An 18,704-nucleotide genomic window follows, 5' to 3' on the forward strand; every position below is an offset into this window, starting at 1 on the left:
AAGTTGTTTCAGCTTGTGGGAGGGTCTGGAACCAGAGGGCATAATCTCAGAGTAAGGGGATGGGGATGCAGTGAAATTTCCTCTCTCTGAGGGTAGTGAATCCCTGGAATTCTTTACCGCAGAAGGCTGTAGAGACTGGGCTGAGATAGAAAAATTTTAATCATTGAGGGAATCTGAGGTTATGGGGTTGAAGATTATGAGATCAGCCATAATCTCATTAAAGGGTGGAGAAGACTTGATGGCCTGAATGGCCTACATCTGCTCCTATGTTTTACAGTCTAAAAATGAAGGTTCACACTTGGTGCTCCAGCGTAGAACTGAGGAAGTGGGAACCAAATGTGATTTCTTTTTTGCATACAGTCATAGAGTCAGACAGCATGGAAAGGAATGTAATTTGACTAGCTACAACACTTATTGTCCATCCCTAATTGTTTTGGAGAAGGTTGTAATGAACTGTATTCTGGAACCACTACTATCCTCGGGATGTAGAGACATCCTCAGGGGTGTTAAATAGAGTTCCAGGTTTTTGACCCAGTGAAGGAATGGCGATATGTTTCTAAGTCAGGATGGTGCGTGATTTGAGGGGAATTTGCAGATGGTGGTGTTTCTTGCATCTGCTGCCCATTTCCTTACCCAGTGGTAGAAGCTGTGGTTTGGAAGGTGCTGCAGAAGGAATCCTGGTGAGTTATTGGTTTTCAAGTTTGCAGATGACCCAAGACTGAGTGAGTGGGAATGTGAGCTGTAAAAAGAATGCAAAGAAGCTTCAAAAGGATTTAGGAGAAAGTGAGGACTGCAGATCTGGAGAATCAGTGTTAATAAAGCATGGCACTGGAAAAAGCACAGCAGGTCAGGCAGGATTGAAGGAATGAGAGAATCAACATTTTGGACAGGATCCTTGCTTCTCGGATGCTGACTAACCTGCTGTGCTTTATCCAGTGCTATACTTCAAGGGAGAATTATGAAGGCTGAGTGAGTGGTCAAGACAATGGCAATTTAAATAATACTGTTGATAAATGTGAGGTTATCCAATTTGGTGGGAAAAATGAAAACTGTTTCTGCAATGGGCAAAGATTGGAAATAGTTGATGTCCAAAGGGACATGGGTGACCTCGTACACAAGTCAGTGAAAGACAACATGTTGGCACAAAAATTAAAAAGTCAAATAATAGTCTTTTACTGTAAGAGATTTGGGTAGAGGATTAAGATGAGAGTTGATCTCCTAAAAACATCAAAATATTATTACAGGGCTAGACAGGGTAGATACTGAAAAGATGCTTCCCCTTCTCCTGAGAGGTTCAGATCTTGGGGACATAGTGTCGGAACAAGAGGATGACTATAGCCGGAGGTGAGAAGGAATTTCTTCACTCAGAGAATGGTGAATCTTTGGAATTTTCTACTCCAGAGGGCAGGAACATTCAATCGTTGAGCATGTTTGAGTCTGAGGTCGCTAGATTTCTAGGTACAAATGAGCTGAAGGAATATCAAACAAAGATAGAAATTGCTAGAAAAGCTCTGCAGGTCTGGCATCATCAGTGAACAGAAATCAGAGCTAATGTTTTGGGTCCGGTGAACTTCCTCGGTTATTTCGATTGCTCGTCAGGAATGTGAAGACAGTGCTGGGAAATGGTGCTGAGGCAGATATTGGGCCGTGATCTGGAATGATGGAACAGGCTTGAGGGGCTGAATGGCCTACTCTGGTTCCTGTGTTTATAATCATAGATGCAGCCTCGTGAATGAGATTGTAAACTGAGGGCCCCATCTACCTTCGCAAGTGATGAACCGCCCCTTTTGTGAAGGAGAGCAGGGGAGTTCCCCCAGTGTCTTGCGAATATTTGTCCCTTGATCAACCTGACAGAATACAGTGTCTATAGCGGTGAACAGAATACCGTACTGTGTGAGGGAGCCGGCCGTGTGCAGATGGGCGGTCATAACCACTACATTAAAGCAGCGACAGGACTTCACAACTAGTGATATGGAAACTCTACATTTTTTTTTCAAAACTAATGGTCATAAGATAGAAACTTGCTATCCAGTACCAGGCTATGGTTGAAGATTTCAGGGACTGAAGCTTGTTTTGAGGAATTGTTAAGATTTGTAAACGCTTCCCTGGGGTGTACACTTACTTACTGTCTTAATATTTTTAAAATGAGATTAATAATGGAGTGCGTTACACTGAGCCGTGCCTAAAGCTCACACGTTTTATGGTCTGGCAAGAGTTTTTAGAAAGACCGATGCACTATGCCACCCCCTGGTTGAATTGGAAAGGTTGATGTTTGGGTGGGTGGGAGATCGGAAGGAAATATTGATCGGGAAAGGGGTGATTTAAAACGTGGGAAGTCACAACGAGAGGCAGAACCCTCCCACCCAGTTCGGTGCGCCAGTCATTTGCGGCAATGTGTTTTAAAAGAAGGTTCATTTCCTGATCACGTGGCAGTGAGGGAACTGTTATCTTTCTATATTTTTTTTAACAAAAGCCAGAGGAGGAGTGGGGAAAGTGTGTAGAGGAATCGAGGCCAGGGATCTCTGGGCCATTCCTTTAGTGTTCAGGAGAGGGAGCAGGGTTCTGATGGTGACAGGCAGCCGCTGAAGTTGCTGGTTGCCCCTGGCCCGGGAGCTGTTTTGTATCCATTTCCTCGGTTACATTGTGACAGCCATGGGGACGTGTTACAGTCTCAGGTCGCGGCTCATCGGTCCCCACAGCGCCTCCAGCATCTCGTACTCCGGGGGCCGGCCGGCCAACGCGGTGGCCGGCGGAGGGGAAGGCGAAGCTGGCCAACACGAGCATCCGGACGGCCAGCTGAGGGAGCGGCTCCGCTCCGAGGAGAAAGCCCGCCTCAAAGCCGACAAGAAACGGAGCCGGAGCATCGACAAGAGCCTGAAGGCGGAGAAGCGCGAGTACAAGCAAACCCACCGGCTCCTGCTGCTCGGTGAGTCTCCCTTCAGCTCCATCCTCCCGCCTACTTGTTCTCTCATGATTTCCATTTCTCATCCTCCTCAATAAAACAGCAGGTTGTAACTTTCTACCTCTTGCTGCCCATTTCCTTACCCAGTGGTAGAAGCTGTGGTTTGGAAGGTGCTGCAGAAGGAACCCTGGCGAGTTTTTGGTTTTCAAGTTTGCAGATGACCCAAGTGGGAATGTGAGCTGTAAAAAGAATGCAAAGAAGCTTCAAAAGGATTTAGGAGAAAGTGAGGACTGCAGATCTGAAGAATCGGTGTTGATAAAGCATGGCACTGGAAAAAGCACAGCAGGTCAGGCAGGATTGAAGGAATGAGAGAATCAACATTTTGGACAGGATCCTTGCTTCTCGGATGCTGACTAACCTGCTGTGTTTTATCCAGCGCTATACTTCAAGGGAGAATTATGAAGGCTGAGCGAGTGGTCAAGAGAATGGCAAATTAAATAATACTGTTGATAAATGTGAGGTTATCCACTTTGGTGGGAAAAATGAAAAATGTGTCTTCAATGGGCAGAGATTGGAAATAGTTGATGTCCAAAGGGACTTGGGTGACCTTGTACACAAGCCAGTGAAAGACAACACGTTGGCACAGAAATTATAAAGTCAAATAATAGTCTTTTACTGTAAGAGATTTGGGTAGAGGATTAAGATGAGAGTTGGGGGGGGAGGGGGGAGGGGGGGGGGAGGGGGGGGGGGGGGGAGGGGGGGGGAGGGGGGAGGGGGAGGAGGGGGGAGGGGGGGGGGGGGAGGGGGAGGAGGGTGAGGGTGAGAGGGGGAGGGGGGGGGGTGAGAGGGCGGAGGAGGGCGAGTACAAGCGCGGAGGAGGGCGAGTACAAGCAAACCCACCGGCTCCTGCTGCTCGGTGAGTCTCCCTTCAGCTCCATCCTCCCGCCTACTTGTTCTCTCATGATTTCCATTTCTCATCCTCCTCAATAAAACAGCAGGTTGTAACTTTCTACCTCTTGCTGGTTTTCTTATTTAGAGCAAGGGCTGTCACATCGGAATAATTTTCATAATTGACAAGTACCATATGGACAGCAAGCCTATTTGTCCTGTTTTAAGGCTGAGTGATATACCTCCAGATGAGTTGTTTTCTCCCCTCATTTCTTTCCTCTCTAGCATGTCATGTTCTGAGGACCTGCCCCCTGAAATCAAGAGCCAGTCATCATATATAAGCTGGACATGGGATTGGTCTTGATTTTGTCTAAGAAGGACATTGGTTAGGCCACTGTTGGAATATTGCGTGCAGTTCTGGTTTCTGATGCTATGAAACTTGAAAGGGTTCAGAAAAGATTTTCATGGATGGTGCCAGGCTTGAAGGATTTGAGTTATAGGGAGAAGTTGAACAGGCTGGGGCTGTTTTCTCTGAAGCACTGGAGGCTGAGGGATGACGTTCTAGAGATTTATAAAATCATGAGGGGCATGGATAAGATAAATAGACAAAATCTTTTCTCTGGCGTGGTGGAGTCCAGAACTAGAGGGCATAGGTTTAGGGTGAGAGAGAAAAGATACAAAAGAGAGCTAAGGGGCAACTTTTTCACGCAGAGGGTGGTGCATGGTACAATTACAACATTTTAAAAGGCATCTGGATGGATATATGAATAGGAAGGCTTGAGGGATGTGTGCCAAATGCTGGCAAATGGGACTCTATTATGTTGGCATACCTCATCGGCATGGAGAGTTGGACTGAAAGGTCTGTTTCCGTGCTGTACATCTCTGTGACTCTATCACCCTCCGAAGAAAGCCCCCCCCCCCCCCCCCCCCCAATCCCTGTAATTCTGCATTTCTTATGGCTCATCCACCTAGCCTATAAATGCTGGACACTATGGGCAATTTAGCACAGCCAATCCATAAAACCTGCACTCTTTGGACTGTGGGAGGAAACTGGAGCGCCCGGAGGAGACCCACTCAGTCACAGGGAGAATGTGCAAACTCCATGCAGTCATTTAAGGGTTGAATCGAACTCAGGTCCTTGGCTCTGTGTGGGAACAGTGTTAACTACTGAGCCACCATGCCATCCAAGCTGACAGCCAATGTTACATCACTCCTAATTTGTAGTTACAAGATAATGGGAATAACTGTCAGGGAAAGATGTGGAATAGGTTGCCAGTTTGCTATTAACAGTTTTGCATTTATTGTGTATTGCATAAAGCTAATCCCTGTGTGTCACAAGACCACTGGAGCACAAACCAGCTCAGGCCTGACATGATCACTTGTCAGACAGATTTGTGGGACTGTGATAAACACTGAGAGCATTGGCCAGTTATTGCCCTCAACCAATCAAGTCTAATTCATCCTCGCGCCATCCCTCACCTTTGCATTGCAGGGAGCTGAGGCAATTCCAATGTATTTTAGATTAGATTAGATTCCCTACAGTGTGGAAAAAAACAGGCCCTTCGGCCCAAGTATTGATGCTAAAAAGTAACCACAGTATATGATCTCCCCTTCTCTTTGGGATGGTATCATATCACATAGACCAAAGACTTTACTTGAGGGAGTGCTGGCTCCTTCCAGGTGAAGATTGGTGTGGTCTTGTAAAGAGGATCTTTACAATGTAGTTTGTTTTTTATGTATTTTCAAACAGCCAGAGTAGGTGGTATAGTATTGCATAGCTGAAGGGCAGAGTGGCATTATGTTCTTTTTCTAGAGGCGAAGTGATGTTCTGCATTAATCTTGGTTCTGTAGAAGTGTAGCATGATGTGTGCCTACCTAAAGACCATAAGATATTGGAGCAGAATTTGGAAAGTTGGTCCATCAAGTCTGCTCTGCCATTTGACCATGGCTGATTTCTCACCCCCAAAGGTACAGCCAAATAACATTATGAAACCAGAAAGAGCTCTTTCTGCCCATTATTTTGCTGCCAGCTTTACGAAAGTGTATTCTAATTCATCCCACTCCAATGAAATGGTTCCATTTCTCCAGCTTTCGACTGAATGTCCTTCCACTGCTGTCACTGGCAGTACATTCTAAATTGCAACAGCTCACTATGTTCAATTTTGTTCAAGAAATGTTCTCCTTATCTTGTTTCTGATTCTTTTCCCAACCAGTCATCCAGTTATCTCCCTGGCAATGGAAACCGTTTTTCAAAACATAGAACATAGAACAGTATAGCCCTCTGTTGTGCTGACCTTTTATCCAACTCTAATTTCAAACTAACCTATGTACCTTTCATTTTACCATGTGCCTATCCAAGAGTTGCTTAAATGTCCCTAATGTATCTGACTCTACCAACACCGCTGGCAGTGCATTCCATCCACCCACCACTATCTATGGAAGGAACTGACCTTTGACATCTCCTCTAAACCCTCCTCCAGTCACCTTAAAATTATGCCCCCTTGTGATAGCCATTTCTGCCCTGGGAAAAAGTCTCTAACTATTCACTCTATCACTCCCTGCCATGGCCATCACCAAACACCACAAGATGCTTCCATGCACAAATGGACAAGGGAACCCTGGAACCCTTATTACTATGGGACCTGTGCAACAGAAGCAAAGATGGGCCAATGGGCTGAGGGGAGGCAGATGGAGTTTAATTTAGATAAATGTAAGGTGCTGCATTTTGGAAAGACCAATCAGGGCTGGGCTTATACACTTAATGGGAGGTCCTAGGGAGTGCTGCTGAACAAAGAGACCTTGAAGTGCAGGTTCATAGTTCCTTGAAAGTGGAGTCTCAGGAAGAAGGATAGTGAAGAAGGCATTTGGTATGCTCTCCTTTACTGGTCAGTGCATTGAGTTGGGCCCTTCATCTTTTTGAAAACCTCTTTAAAACTCTCTTTTAATCTCCTCCTATCATATAGGGGACAATTCCAGCTCTTCCCATTATCCCTCATTCCTTGGCATTGTTCTGTAGAATCTCCTCTGTGACCTCTCTAAGGCTGTGATATTCTTTTTAAATGCAGCTCCCACAACTAGACGTGTTACTATGACTGAGGCCTAACCAGTCATTTATAAATCTTGTCCTTTTATACTCTGATTCACAAAGCCAAGAATTGGATCTCTTTTTATTTTAGAAAACCACGTTGACTTATTTTGCCACTTTCAAAACATTGTCTGAGTCCCAAGGTTTCTGTATCCCCATGTGAAATTGGACTATTTTACCTGATTTTTATAAACCTACATATCTAAACATAAATAGATATCAGAGTTGAGATCAGAAACTCAACTGTAATTGGAATCAAGCTGTCTTCTTTCCCATGTGACAATCTATGTTGACAAATAGGCAGAACCACTGGGTCTCAAAATAGCTTTCTGTGTAGGCAATGGTTGAAATGGGCAAGACTTGGCAATTGTGTCTTCCTGCAGATTTCAGGTTCCAAATCTGGAAAATGCACCTTTTTTCTATTTCTCTTCTGTTCTGTCTCTTGTTCTATCTGGTCCGTACATGGATTTGGTTTTTCTTTTGTTCTCAAACAAATTAGTCAAGTCAGAAAGAGATTGCAGGTTAGAGTTGAGGTTTGGATTTGCATCGAATATTCAAAGGAGAGCTTTCAAGAGTGAAGTCAGCTTTCTCTGGTTATGGGTATAAGACAGGCCAATTTGTTTATCTAGTGTTTTCAAAATCTAATGTGATCTTAATCCGGGGGATCTGAATCTGAGTTATATCATGGCATTTTCAGAATTTTGAACTTTTAAAAATGACCAAGAAATTTACTTTTTTTTGCGTTAAAATGGGCATCATTCAAAATGACCATGAAGCAGTCTAGTTATCATAAAGTCCAAACGCCGCTGTGCATTTTAGAGACCACAGCTATCCTTGCCCAGTCTGGCTTACATGTGACTCACGTCCTGGAGTCGTACAGCATGAAAACAGAATCTTCAGTTCAACCAGGTCGACCATGTTCCCAAGCTAAACTAGCCTCACCTGACTGCGTTTGGCCCATAACACTCCAAACTTTTCCTGTTCAGGTCCTTATCCAAAATGTCTTTTAAATGTTGTAACTGTACCCACATCCACCACTTCACTTCAGGTCCTTATCCAAAATGTCTTTTAAATGTTGTAACTGTACCCACATCCACCACTTCACCTGGAAGTTCATTCCACACATGATACACTGTATTTTCAAAAAATAAAGTTACCCCATATGTCCTTTTTTTAAATTCTCATCCTCTCACCTTAAAAATATGCTCCCTAGATTTGAATTCTCCCACCTTTTAGAGAAAAGACCTTTTGCTATTCAGCTCATCTATGCCCATCATTTTATGAACATCTAAGGTCACCCCTTGTCCTCCTCTTTATTTCAGTTGTGAGAGATCCCACTCACAACAGGTGTCATTGAGTTGGGGTAGTCCTTTTGGAATGTATTTTTTTCATGCTTTATTCTTAAAACGTATGAATTGTTACATGAAGTATCAAAGGTTATTGTGGAAAATAAAAGCTTATGATGTAGGGATAACTCTCCTCTGTTTCTTTCAATATTGTGCGTTGCATACTACATGCTAAATATTATTGTAAGTATTGCATGTGGGTATACAAAACAGGAGCAGAAATAGAAGATTCAGCTCCTTTAACCTGCTCTGCCATTCATTAATATCAGGGCTGATCTGCTTGTGTTTAGAATTCCACTTTCTCATCTACCCCCGATAGCATCTTTCCTTTGTAAGTTCAATTCCTCTCAAAACAAATAACAGCACCCATTAGCCTACTTGTGTGCTGTACCTGATTAATTTCAATAATAAATTTTTGTGAATCATGCACCAGAATATCTCAATCCCTCCAAATCATTCAAATTCTACAATTGTTCTCCAATGAAGCAATAATCTGCTTTTTTTTTATTCTTCCGGTCAAAGTTAACAATGTCACATTTTCCACGTTGTACTCAATCTGCTAGATTTTTGCCCACCCACTCTATCTATATCTGTCTGCAATATCCTAAAGTCTTCTTCACAACATACTTTCCTACCCATCTTGGTCATGTCTGCATATTTAGCCTTCAGTCGTCTCATCTAGATCAGGGTAATAATTTGGAAAACATTGAGCCCCTAACCGTACTCACCTCATTGCATCCTGTCAATCAGACAAAGACCCATTTATGCATACACTATTTTCTGACATCCAGCAATCAATTCATGTTAATATGTTACTCCATGCATCATGCTATAATCTTGGATGTGGCACCTTATCAAATGCCTCCTAGAAATCCAAATCTAGTACATCTACTGTCTCCTTTATCCACAATAGGTATTACTCCTTCAGATATTTTCTAATCAACCTGTTCAGAAATTTCACAACCCACCTCTGGAGCAGATGGGACTTGAACCTGGGCCTTCTAGCTCAATGATAGGGACACTACCAATGTGCCACAAGAAGGCCTCCCATGTTATTCCTTCAGCTTTGTTTTTTCTCTAATCAAGCTGTTTTGAGCTGTTATAACACATGTCTGCAGCAGGTGGGACTTGAACCCTGGCCTTCTGGTCCAGATGTAGGGACACTACCGCTGCACAACAAGAGCTTCTATTATTAGTCTTTCAAAGAACTTGCAATATGTTGCTTGCACATCATTTCCTTTGACACCGTGCTGACTGTACCCAGTTATCTTTTGAGCTTGTCTAAGTATCAAGCTATAATCACTTTAATGAGCAGAGCCTGCATCTTCCCCACCACAGACATCAGGCTAAATGGCCTACAATCTTTTGTGTACCCTATCCCTCTCTTGCATAGAAGGGCTTTATTTGCTATTTTCTAGTCAGATAGAACCTTTCCTGAAGAGAATGAACTTTGAACAATGATCACCAATGCATCTACTAATTGATTGTAACCCCTTTAAAGACAATAGGATGCAATCCATTCTTGACTTATCAGCCCATGCTCCATCAGTTTGCATAGTACCCTTCCTTTCTGATGGTAATTTCACTAAGTTCCTGTCTTCCTTACACCTCTTGATTTACAGCTATCACTGAATGTTTGTTGAATTCTCTCCTATGAAAACAGAAACGAAGTATTTGTACATTCCGTCTGCTGTTTCCATATTAACTCTCCATTCTCCCATCTAGAGGACCAACACACACACTAGTGTCTGTCTGTGTGTCTCTCTCTTTATTCTTTTTTTTTCTACATATCTGTAGAAACTCTCTCCATTTTGCATTCCTAGCTCGCTTCCTCTCAACTTTAAAATGTTAATCAAGAGGAAAATAAGTTATTCTCTACCATTTTTATATCCTGATCAATCTACTCAGTTTTGTCCAGTTATATGCTTTTTCCAAAAGTTTGATGCTTTCTCTGACATATTCAGTTAACTGCTGCAATTGACTGAAATTTTAAATGTTCATAACATGCCAGACATACAGCTCCAATAGGTTATCATGGTTTCTAGTTTCTCAGCCTACTAAGCCTGAAAGGCCTTGGACTGTGGCCTAACCCCATTGCACCTGTTTTCTGGTTGCCCCACGCTTTATTGCATTCCTCCGTAGTTAGACCTGGGACTTGGACTGTGCCAGTCTTAAGCTCTATCGTGGACAGTTCTTTGCATTGGACATTTCAGGCAGACCAAAGAGAGTCCTTCACCTGAGTTCATTGTCCTTCCATTGATGTTTTATCTTGGTATGACAAATTCTGGGCAGCCCAGTGTAGCCGTAGCTTCCCACATGACAAAGCTAGTGGAATGGTAGAGGATTACCCCATTACTGTCCACCTTCAAGGATACCTTGACCAGTCATTTCCAGGTCCAGATTTTGACAGGCATCCATGAACTCTGCGGTGTTCTTGATTGTGTTGGTTTGTAGCTGTTGAGGAAAGTATAACACTGATGACAAGATGGTGGGGGTTGTGTTGAAGCACCACGTTATGACTGTGCAGTTGCAATGGAAGAACAAACAGTGGCTTTGCTGTGAGGAATCTCTGCTCTGCTGGGTTCTTATCACTTGAGCTGCACCAGCTACTGCTGAAATTCCAAAGGGCAAAAGACTGTTTCTCAGTTGAAACCCCATCCCTAAAATAAATCAAATCCAAAGCAATGCAAGCTTTCACAGACCTGGGAGAGCCACCTTGTTGATCATCATCCCTTCCCTGCAGTGCCAGTCCCATTGAAATGTGGATGACTTTCCATCATCCTCTGGAATGATCTTATGGGTTGTATCAAATACTATGAGCCTCCCATAATGTTAGGATCAGTATAGGATGGGCAAAAGTGATACCCCTTGTCAGTGATAACCATCCTAAAAATGTGGATGAGGGGAAAGTGAAGATTATTCTCGACTTAGTTTGTGCCTTGATTTCGTGTCTGCATCCTTTAATCAGCTTTTGCTTCCCAATTACAACTCTAATCCACTGATACATGTGGTATTACACTGAACTGAGTTCTGCAGGTCTAGTTGTTGTCTTGCTAGTCACTGCTATAACACCGTCATTGAGTAAAAATTAGAGAGATGGGCAGATCCTGGTTTCTCCCATCACCTCTTCCTGCTATTCTTATGACTTCAGTGTAACCTGCACAGATATGCAGTGAGACCAATCTCGGGAACTAACTGCTTCAATCTGGTATAAAATGAAGAATCTCAGCTAACCGTAGCTGCTTCTTGAGCTGGAGACCTAGTGCTGTTAGGTCTGACATTACATGCAGAGATTTTTAGGTTGTGATTGATGCTGATTTTCTTTCTTTCTATTGGGCAGATTGTGGAGTTAACAGACCACCTATAAAGTGCAGCAAACTATTTGAACAATTTTTCTTTCGAAGTAAATAGAGAGAAAGACTACAAATGGGGCTGGATTCCTCCACAAGTGCAAGTCGTATTTGTAGCTCGCAGCATTTTTACCATATGCTTTGAAATCACTTCCTGGTATCTGCCACTTCATTTTCATTTTACTATTAATATTTAGATTCAAGCCTTATTCTGTCTCTTTACATTGACGCTGAGTGTACCTCTTATTAAAATGACTTTGTCCTCTTTGATATGTACCCAATACTAGATAACTCTGAGATATGTGTGCACAGTACAGCAAGTGTAGATGGCTGTAGTCTAACTATAGCTTACTACTTGGGTGACAGCTGTTACTCAGCCGGTGGCAGTCTTGCTTCTAAGTCAGTAGGAAGTGGGTTCAAGTCCCATGCATTCTAGGGTGACATTTCAGTATAGTACTGAGGGCTGTGTTTTCAGGGTGCTAAAATAGGACATTAAACTGATGTTTGCTTGCCTCACATGGATGTAAAGGATGCTGTGGCACCATTTTTGAAGGAAGACCGTGGAGTTTGTCCTGTACAATATTTCTCTCAAAACCCACACCACAAAAATGTCATTATCACATGGCTTTTTGTGAAATCATGCTGTATGTGTTTTGGCTGCTGTATTTTCTATATTACGACAACATCTGCACTTCAAAAACTCCGTCATTGGAGTAAAATGCTCTAGGACATCCTGATGTTATGAAAGATGGTCTATCAATAAGTCTTTTATTTTTCTGTCTGCATAATGGCTGCTTTTATGTGGATTGAAGGGGCATTGATGTATTGTGAAGTTCTGATTGCCTTCGATGTTAGTATATCTAACTGTCGCCTGCATTGAATCTGTTTTCAGGCATGCTGTTAGATGTTGTGCTCGACAGACTCTTGGTCATCAGTTTTATGCTTGTACACAAGCCACTAGCCTGGGCAGTTTGCAGTCTCTAATAGCAAGGTTTTTAGTTGGTATTGGAGGACAAAGCAAAGAAAAATCTGAAATTTAAGACCTTTTTGTCTCTTCAAAGTTCATCCCACTGATACCATAATTATCTAATCATAGAATCCAACTTCTCAGAAATTTTTCCAACTGACCCTCTTCAGTGATTATTCACAGCATTTTACAGCACAGGAGGCCAATGGACTGTCCAATTAGACCCACTCCCGTGCTTTCCCTGTAGTCCTACATTTATTTTCTTCTGGTAGCTTTCTATTGCATGTGTTTTTATAGTTTGCATATTGTCTATTGTCTATTATCAATCAACATTCTTCTATATCTTCATAACATCCCCATTACTTGTGCTTTATAATGGCAGCAGAGATGTGGAGAAACAGATTGGGAAACAGATTTTGGAAAGGTGCAGAAGCCACAGGGTCATAGTCATGGGCGACTTCAACTTCCCAAATATTGATTGGAAGCTCTTTAGATCAAGTAGATTGGATGGGGCGGTGTTTGTGCAGTGTGTCCAGGAAGCTTTTCTAACGCAGTATGTAGATTGTCCAACCAGAGGGGAGGCCATATTGGATTTGGTACTCGGTAATGAACCGGGACAAGTGGCGGGCTTGTTAGTGGGTGAACATTTTGGTGATGGCGACCACAATTCTGTGACTTTCACCTTGGTTATGGAGAGAGATAGGTGCGCACAACAAGGAAGTTTTTACAATTGGGGGAAGGGAAATTACGATGCTGTAAGACAGGATTTGAGGAGCATACGTTGGGAGCATAGGCTGTCAGGGAAGGATGTGGTGGAAATGTGGAACTTTTTCAAGGAGCAGATACGACGTGTCCTTGATATGTATGTACCGATCAGGCAGGAAAGAAATGGTTGTGTGAGGGAGCCTTGGTTGACGAGGGAGGTTGAATGTCTAGTAAAGAGGAAGAAGGAGGCTTACATCAGGTTGAGGAAACAAGGTTCAGACAGAGCAGTGGAGGGATACAGGATAGCCAGAAGGGACCTGAAGAAAGGGATGAGGAAAGCTAAGAGAGGGCATGAAAAATCCCTGGCGGATAGGATCAAGGATAACCCCAAGGCATTCTATGCGTATGTGAGAAACCTGAGAATGACGAGAACGAGGGTAGGTCCGATCCAGGACAGTGGTGGGAGACTGTGTATTGAGTCGGAAGAGATAGGAGAGGTCTTGAACAAGTACTTCTCTTCAGTATTTACGAACGAGAGGGACCGTATTGTTGAAGAGGAGAGTGTGAAACGGACTGATAAGCTAGAAGAGATACCTGTTAGGAAGGAAGATGTGTTGGACATTTTGAACAACTTGAGGATAGACAAGTCCCCCGGGCCTGACGGGATATATCCTAGGATTATGTGGGAAGCAAGAGAGGAAATTGCAGTACCGTTGGCAATGATCTTCTCGTCTTCACTGGCAACTGGGGTGGTACCAGGGGACTGGAGAGTAGCGAATGTTGTGCCCCTGTTCAAAAAAGGGAATAGGGATAACCCCGGGAATTACAGGCCAGTTAGTCTTACTTCTGTGGTAGGCAAAGTAATGGAAAGGGTACTGAGGGATAGGATTTACGAGTATCTGGAAAGACACTGCTTGATTAGGGACAGCCAGCACGGATTTGTGAAGGGTAGGTCTTGCCTTACAAGTCTTATTGAATTCTTCGAGGAGGTGACCAAGCATGTGGATGAGGGTAGAGCAGTGGATGTAGTGTACATGGATTTTAGTAAGGCATTTGATAAGGTTCCCTATGGTAGGCTTATGCGGAAAGTCAGGAGGCATGGGATAGAGGGAAATTTGGCCAATTGGATAGAAAACTGGCTAACCGGTCGAAGTCAGAGAGTGGTGGTAGATGGTAAATATTCAGCATGGAGTCCAGTTACAAGTGGAGTTCCGCAGGGTCCTGGGTTCTGGGTCCTCTGCTGTTTGTAATTTTTATTAATGACTTAGATGAGGGAGTCGAAGGGTGGGTCAGTAAATTTGCAGATGATACAAATATAGGTGGAGTTGTGGACAGTGAGGAGGGCTGTTGTCGGCTGCAGAGGGACTTAGATATGATGCAGAGCTGGGCTGAGGAGTGGCAGATGGAGTTCAACCCTGCCAAGTGTGAGGTTGTCCATTTTGGAAGAACAAATAAGAGTGCGGAATACAGGGTTAATGGTAGGGTTCTTGGTCAGGTGGAGGAACAGAGGGATCTTGGGGTCTATGTACATAGATCTTTGAAGGTTGCCACTCAGGTGGATAGAGTTTGTAAGAAGGCCTATGGAGTATTATCGTTCATTAGCAGAGGGATTGAATTCAAGAGTCGTGAAGTGATGTTGCAGCTGTACAGGACTTTGGTTAGGCCACATTTGGAGTACTGTGTGCAGTTCTGGTCACCTCACTTTAGGAAAGATGTGGAAGCTTTGGAGAGGGTGCAGAGAAGATTTACCAGGATGTTGCCTGGAATGGAGAGTAGGTCGTACGAGGATAGGTTGAGAGTTCTCGGCCTTTTCTCGTTGGAACGGCGAAGGATGAGGGGTGACTTGATAGAGGTTTATAAGATGATCAGAGGAATAGATAGAGTAGACAGTCAGAAACTTTTTCCCCGGGTACAACAGAGTGTTACAAGGGGACATAAATTTAAGGTGAAGGGTGGAAGGTATAGGGGAGATGTCAGGGGTGGGTTCTTTACCCAGAGAGTGGTGGGGGCATGGAATGCGCTGCCCGTGGGAGTGGTGGAGTCAGATTCATTGGCGACCTTTAAGCGGCGTTTGGATAGGTACATGGATGGGTGCTTAATCTAGGATAGAAGTTCGGCACAACATCGTGGGCCGAAGGGCCTGTTCTGTGCTGTATTGTTCTATGTTCTATAATCCTTCCTCCTCATTTGCTTCTATTCCATTGGTTACTCTGTTGTATGCTTGAAAAGACACCAATCTCTGAAATCCCTTGCCATGTTTTGCTACACTATAGCCATAATAATCAATTAAAAATGTATCCTACACAAACCTTAAGCAGAATAAAACATCACAAAGCACTTCATAGAGTATTTAAAAATAATGTCACTGAATCACATAACTAAAAGCTTTGGTTAAGGAAAGGTAGCTTTTTACGAGACCCTTTTGAGGACTAAAGTCTGGTAGAGGAGTGTACAGAGGGAATTCCAGAGCCTGGGGCCTGAAAACACGGATACCAATGGCAGAGTGATTTAAGACGGATAGTGTTCAAAAGGTCAGAATTAGCAAAAGAACAGCTGAGTTTTAGAGGCTGGAGGATGTTTGAGAGAATGGAGGAATGACGATATGGTGGGGTTTGAAAATTAGGCTAATGAAAATTAATGTTATTTGAAGATGAGCTAATGCACGTCAAAGGGCAGGGTTGGAGGCAAACAGGACCTTGTACAAGTTAAGACACAGGCAGCAGAATTTTGGATGACCTCATATTTGCGGAGGGTAAAATGTGGGTAAAGGAGCCAGAGGTGTGTTGGCATAGTTGATTCTGGTAATAAGGTGAGGCATGAGTGAAGGAGTAGATTACTGCAGATGTTGGAATCTGTACTGAAAACAACAAATACTGGAGATCACAGCAGGTCAGGCAGCATCTCTAAAAAGAGAGGAAGGTGACATTGAGTCTAGATTACTTGTCTGGAGTCAACGTTAACTTGTTCTGTGCCTCACCCGCTGTGATCTCCAGTATTTGTTGTTTTCAGAGGCATTAGTGGAGGTTTCAGCTGCATATAAGCTGAGACAGGAGTGAAAGTGGTGGATATTATGGAGGTAAGTGAGATTCGATGTTCAATGCCAGGAGTTTATTTGTACTTGTTTATGTTTGTAATGGCTGGACAAATACATCCATGTTTGGAGTTGGGCTGGTAGTTGGGCTGAGCTACATTTTTGGATAGACTTGCTCAACCTTTGGGGATATTTAAAAAACAATGACTGCAGATGCTAGAAACTAGATTCTGGATTAGTGGTGCTGGAAGAGCATAGCAGTTCAGGCAGCATCCAAGTAGCTTCGAAATCGACGTTTTGGGCAAAAGCCCTTTGTCAGGAATAAAGGAAAGGACTTTTGCCCAAAACGTCGATTTCGAAGCTACTTTGGGGATATTTGTTTCAGCCAAGATTCAAAAATCAATGTTGAACTTTGCATGTGACAGCAAAGTGGCATGAGGCCACGTGAAGAACACACCTCCACAGTAGAAAATGCAGCTCCTTTGTCATCGCCACTGTGCCTCTATTTCGGATATAGAGGTCAGAACTGGAGTAGCCTTGTGAAAATTATTCACCCATTCAAAAGCTCCTGCAGCTGAGGTTGGTCACAGGAATGTGCTCTTTTGTGTCTTACAATCTTATACTCCACAACCATCTGAAGAAGGAGTGGCGCTCCGAAAGCTAGTGCTTCCAAATAAACCTGTTGGACTATAACCTGGTGTTGTGTGATTTTTAAACTTTGTACACCCCAATCCAACACTGGCACCTCCAAATCATCACTATCATCGACACCACTAACTGTCGGCTCAAAGTGGAGAAGATCTGCAAGAAGATCACTCATAACGACACAGACGTCAAGTTTCTGCAGAAATGCATGCAAGTAGGAAATATCCCAAGAGGATTACGGATCACGAACCCAATCAAGTCGGACTACACATCTCAGTTGCATCACACTGTAAAATATTGCTAGAAATTCTGTTCTTATGATCTTGTACTCTACAACCACCTGATGAAGGAGCGACGCTCCGAAAGCTTCCAAATAAACCTGTTGGACTATAACCCAGTGCTGTGTGATTTTTAACTTTGTGTATCTGCAGCACTAATTTCAGCCTGTGGTCACAGATACCAAAGAAAAGACCAGGTGCAGAAGTCAACAACTGTGAACAAATTCATATTTCTTTTAGTGTAGAGAATCCTGGCTGAGCAGCGCGATGCAAACCAGGAAGTAAAGAAAAACTTGCATTTCGACAGTGCCTCCCATGATTGAATTGTGAAGGATATGCATTGTTATCTTGGATTACAAGGGAGTAGTGCATCAGCGTGTTGTATACTGAATGGTCTGTCCTGTTGAGAGTAGTCACATTTGCAGCCCTCGCGACCGTCAATGTAGAGTGGTGTATTACTGGCTCCAGGTTAACCACTCTCTGTGCAAAGGTAACAAAGTGACAGGAAGGGTTGCTATGGGTTAGCCACATGCACTTTATGGAAAGTGCAGTGAAGCTGACCTGTCTGGGACTGGAGGAGGCTTGAGGCTGATGTCCATTACTGTCTGGAGAAATTGTGTAAGGTATTGGGATTGGGAAGGAAAGAGAAGTTGATGCTGGAATGGAGAATTGCAAGCAGATGTGCAGAATATGGAATTCTTGGTGATCATTGTAATTCCACTTCCAGTGAACAGTTTGTTTAGAGAGTCATAGAGATGTACAACATGGAAACAGACCCTTCGGTCCAACCCATCCATGCCGACCAGATATCCCAACCCATTCTAGTCCCACCTGCCAGCACCCGGCCCATATCCCTCCAAACCCTTCCTATTGATATACCCATCCAAATGCCTCTTAAATGTTGCAATTGTACCAGCCTCCACCCCTTGCTCTGGCAGCTCATTCCATATATGTACCACCCTCTGCATGAAAAAGTTGCCCCTTAGGTCTCTTTTATATCTTTCCCCTCTCACCCTAAACCTATGCCCTGTAGTTCTGGACTAACTGACCCCAAGGAAAAGACTTGGTTTATTTACCCTATCCATGCCCCTCATAATTTTGTAAACCTCATTAAGGTCACCCCTCAGCCTCCGACGCTCCAGGGAAAACAGCCCCAGCCTGTTCAGCCTCTCCCTGTAGCTCAGATCCTCCAACCCTGGCAACATCCTTGTAAATCTTTTCTGAACCCTTTTAAGTTTCACAACATCTTTCCAATAGCAAGGAGACCAGAATTGCACGCAGTATTCCAACAGTAGCCTAACCAATGTCCTGTACAGCCGCAACATGACCTCCCAACTCCTGTACTCAATACTCTGACCAATAAAGGAAAGCATACCAAACGCCACCTTCACTATCCTATCTACCTGCGACTCCACTTTCAAGGAGCTATGAACCTACACTCCAAGGTCTCTTTGTTCAGCAACACGCCCTAGGACCTTACCATTAATATGTTGTAGGTCTTCATTTA

General features: G+C 43.5%; 1 protein-coding gene across 2 annotated transcripts in view; it reads left to right on the top strand.

Moving 5' to 3' along the window:
• Positions 1–2,374: 2,374 nt before the first annotated feature.
• Positions 2,375–18,704, top strand: part of gnas (GNAS complex locus) — a 317,108-nt gene continuing 300,778 nt past the window's right edge. Inside the window, exon 1 of one of the 2 annotated variants that reach the window (XM_072556893.1) lies at positions 2,375–2,926. In XM_072556893.1, the coding sequence (XP_072412994.1) occupies positions 2,653–2,926 (274 nt within the window). In that variant the 5' untranslated portion in view covers positions 2,375–2,652. Of the gene's footprint in view, positions 2,927–3,778; positions 3,819–18,704 lie in introns of those variants that run through there. The other variant, XM_072556897.1, reaches the window with a different exon arrangement.

Source organism: Chiloscyllium punctatum, chromosome 37 (assembly GCF_047496795.1).
Source record: "Chiloscyllium punctatum isolate Juve2018m chromosome 37, sChiPun1.3, whole genome shotgun sequence".
NCBI lineage: Eukaryota > Metazoa > Chordata > Chondrichthyes > Orectolobiformes > Hemiscylliidae > Chiloscyllium > Chiloscyllium punctatum.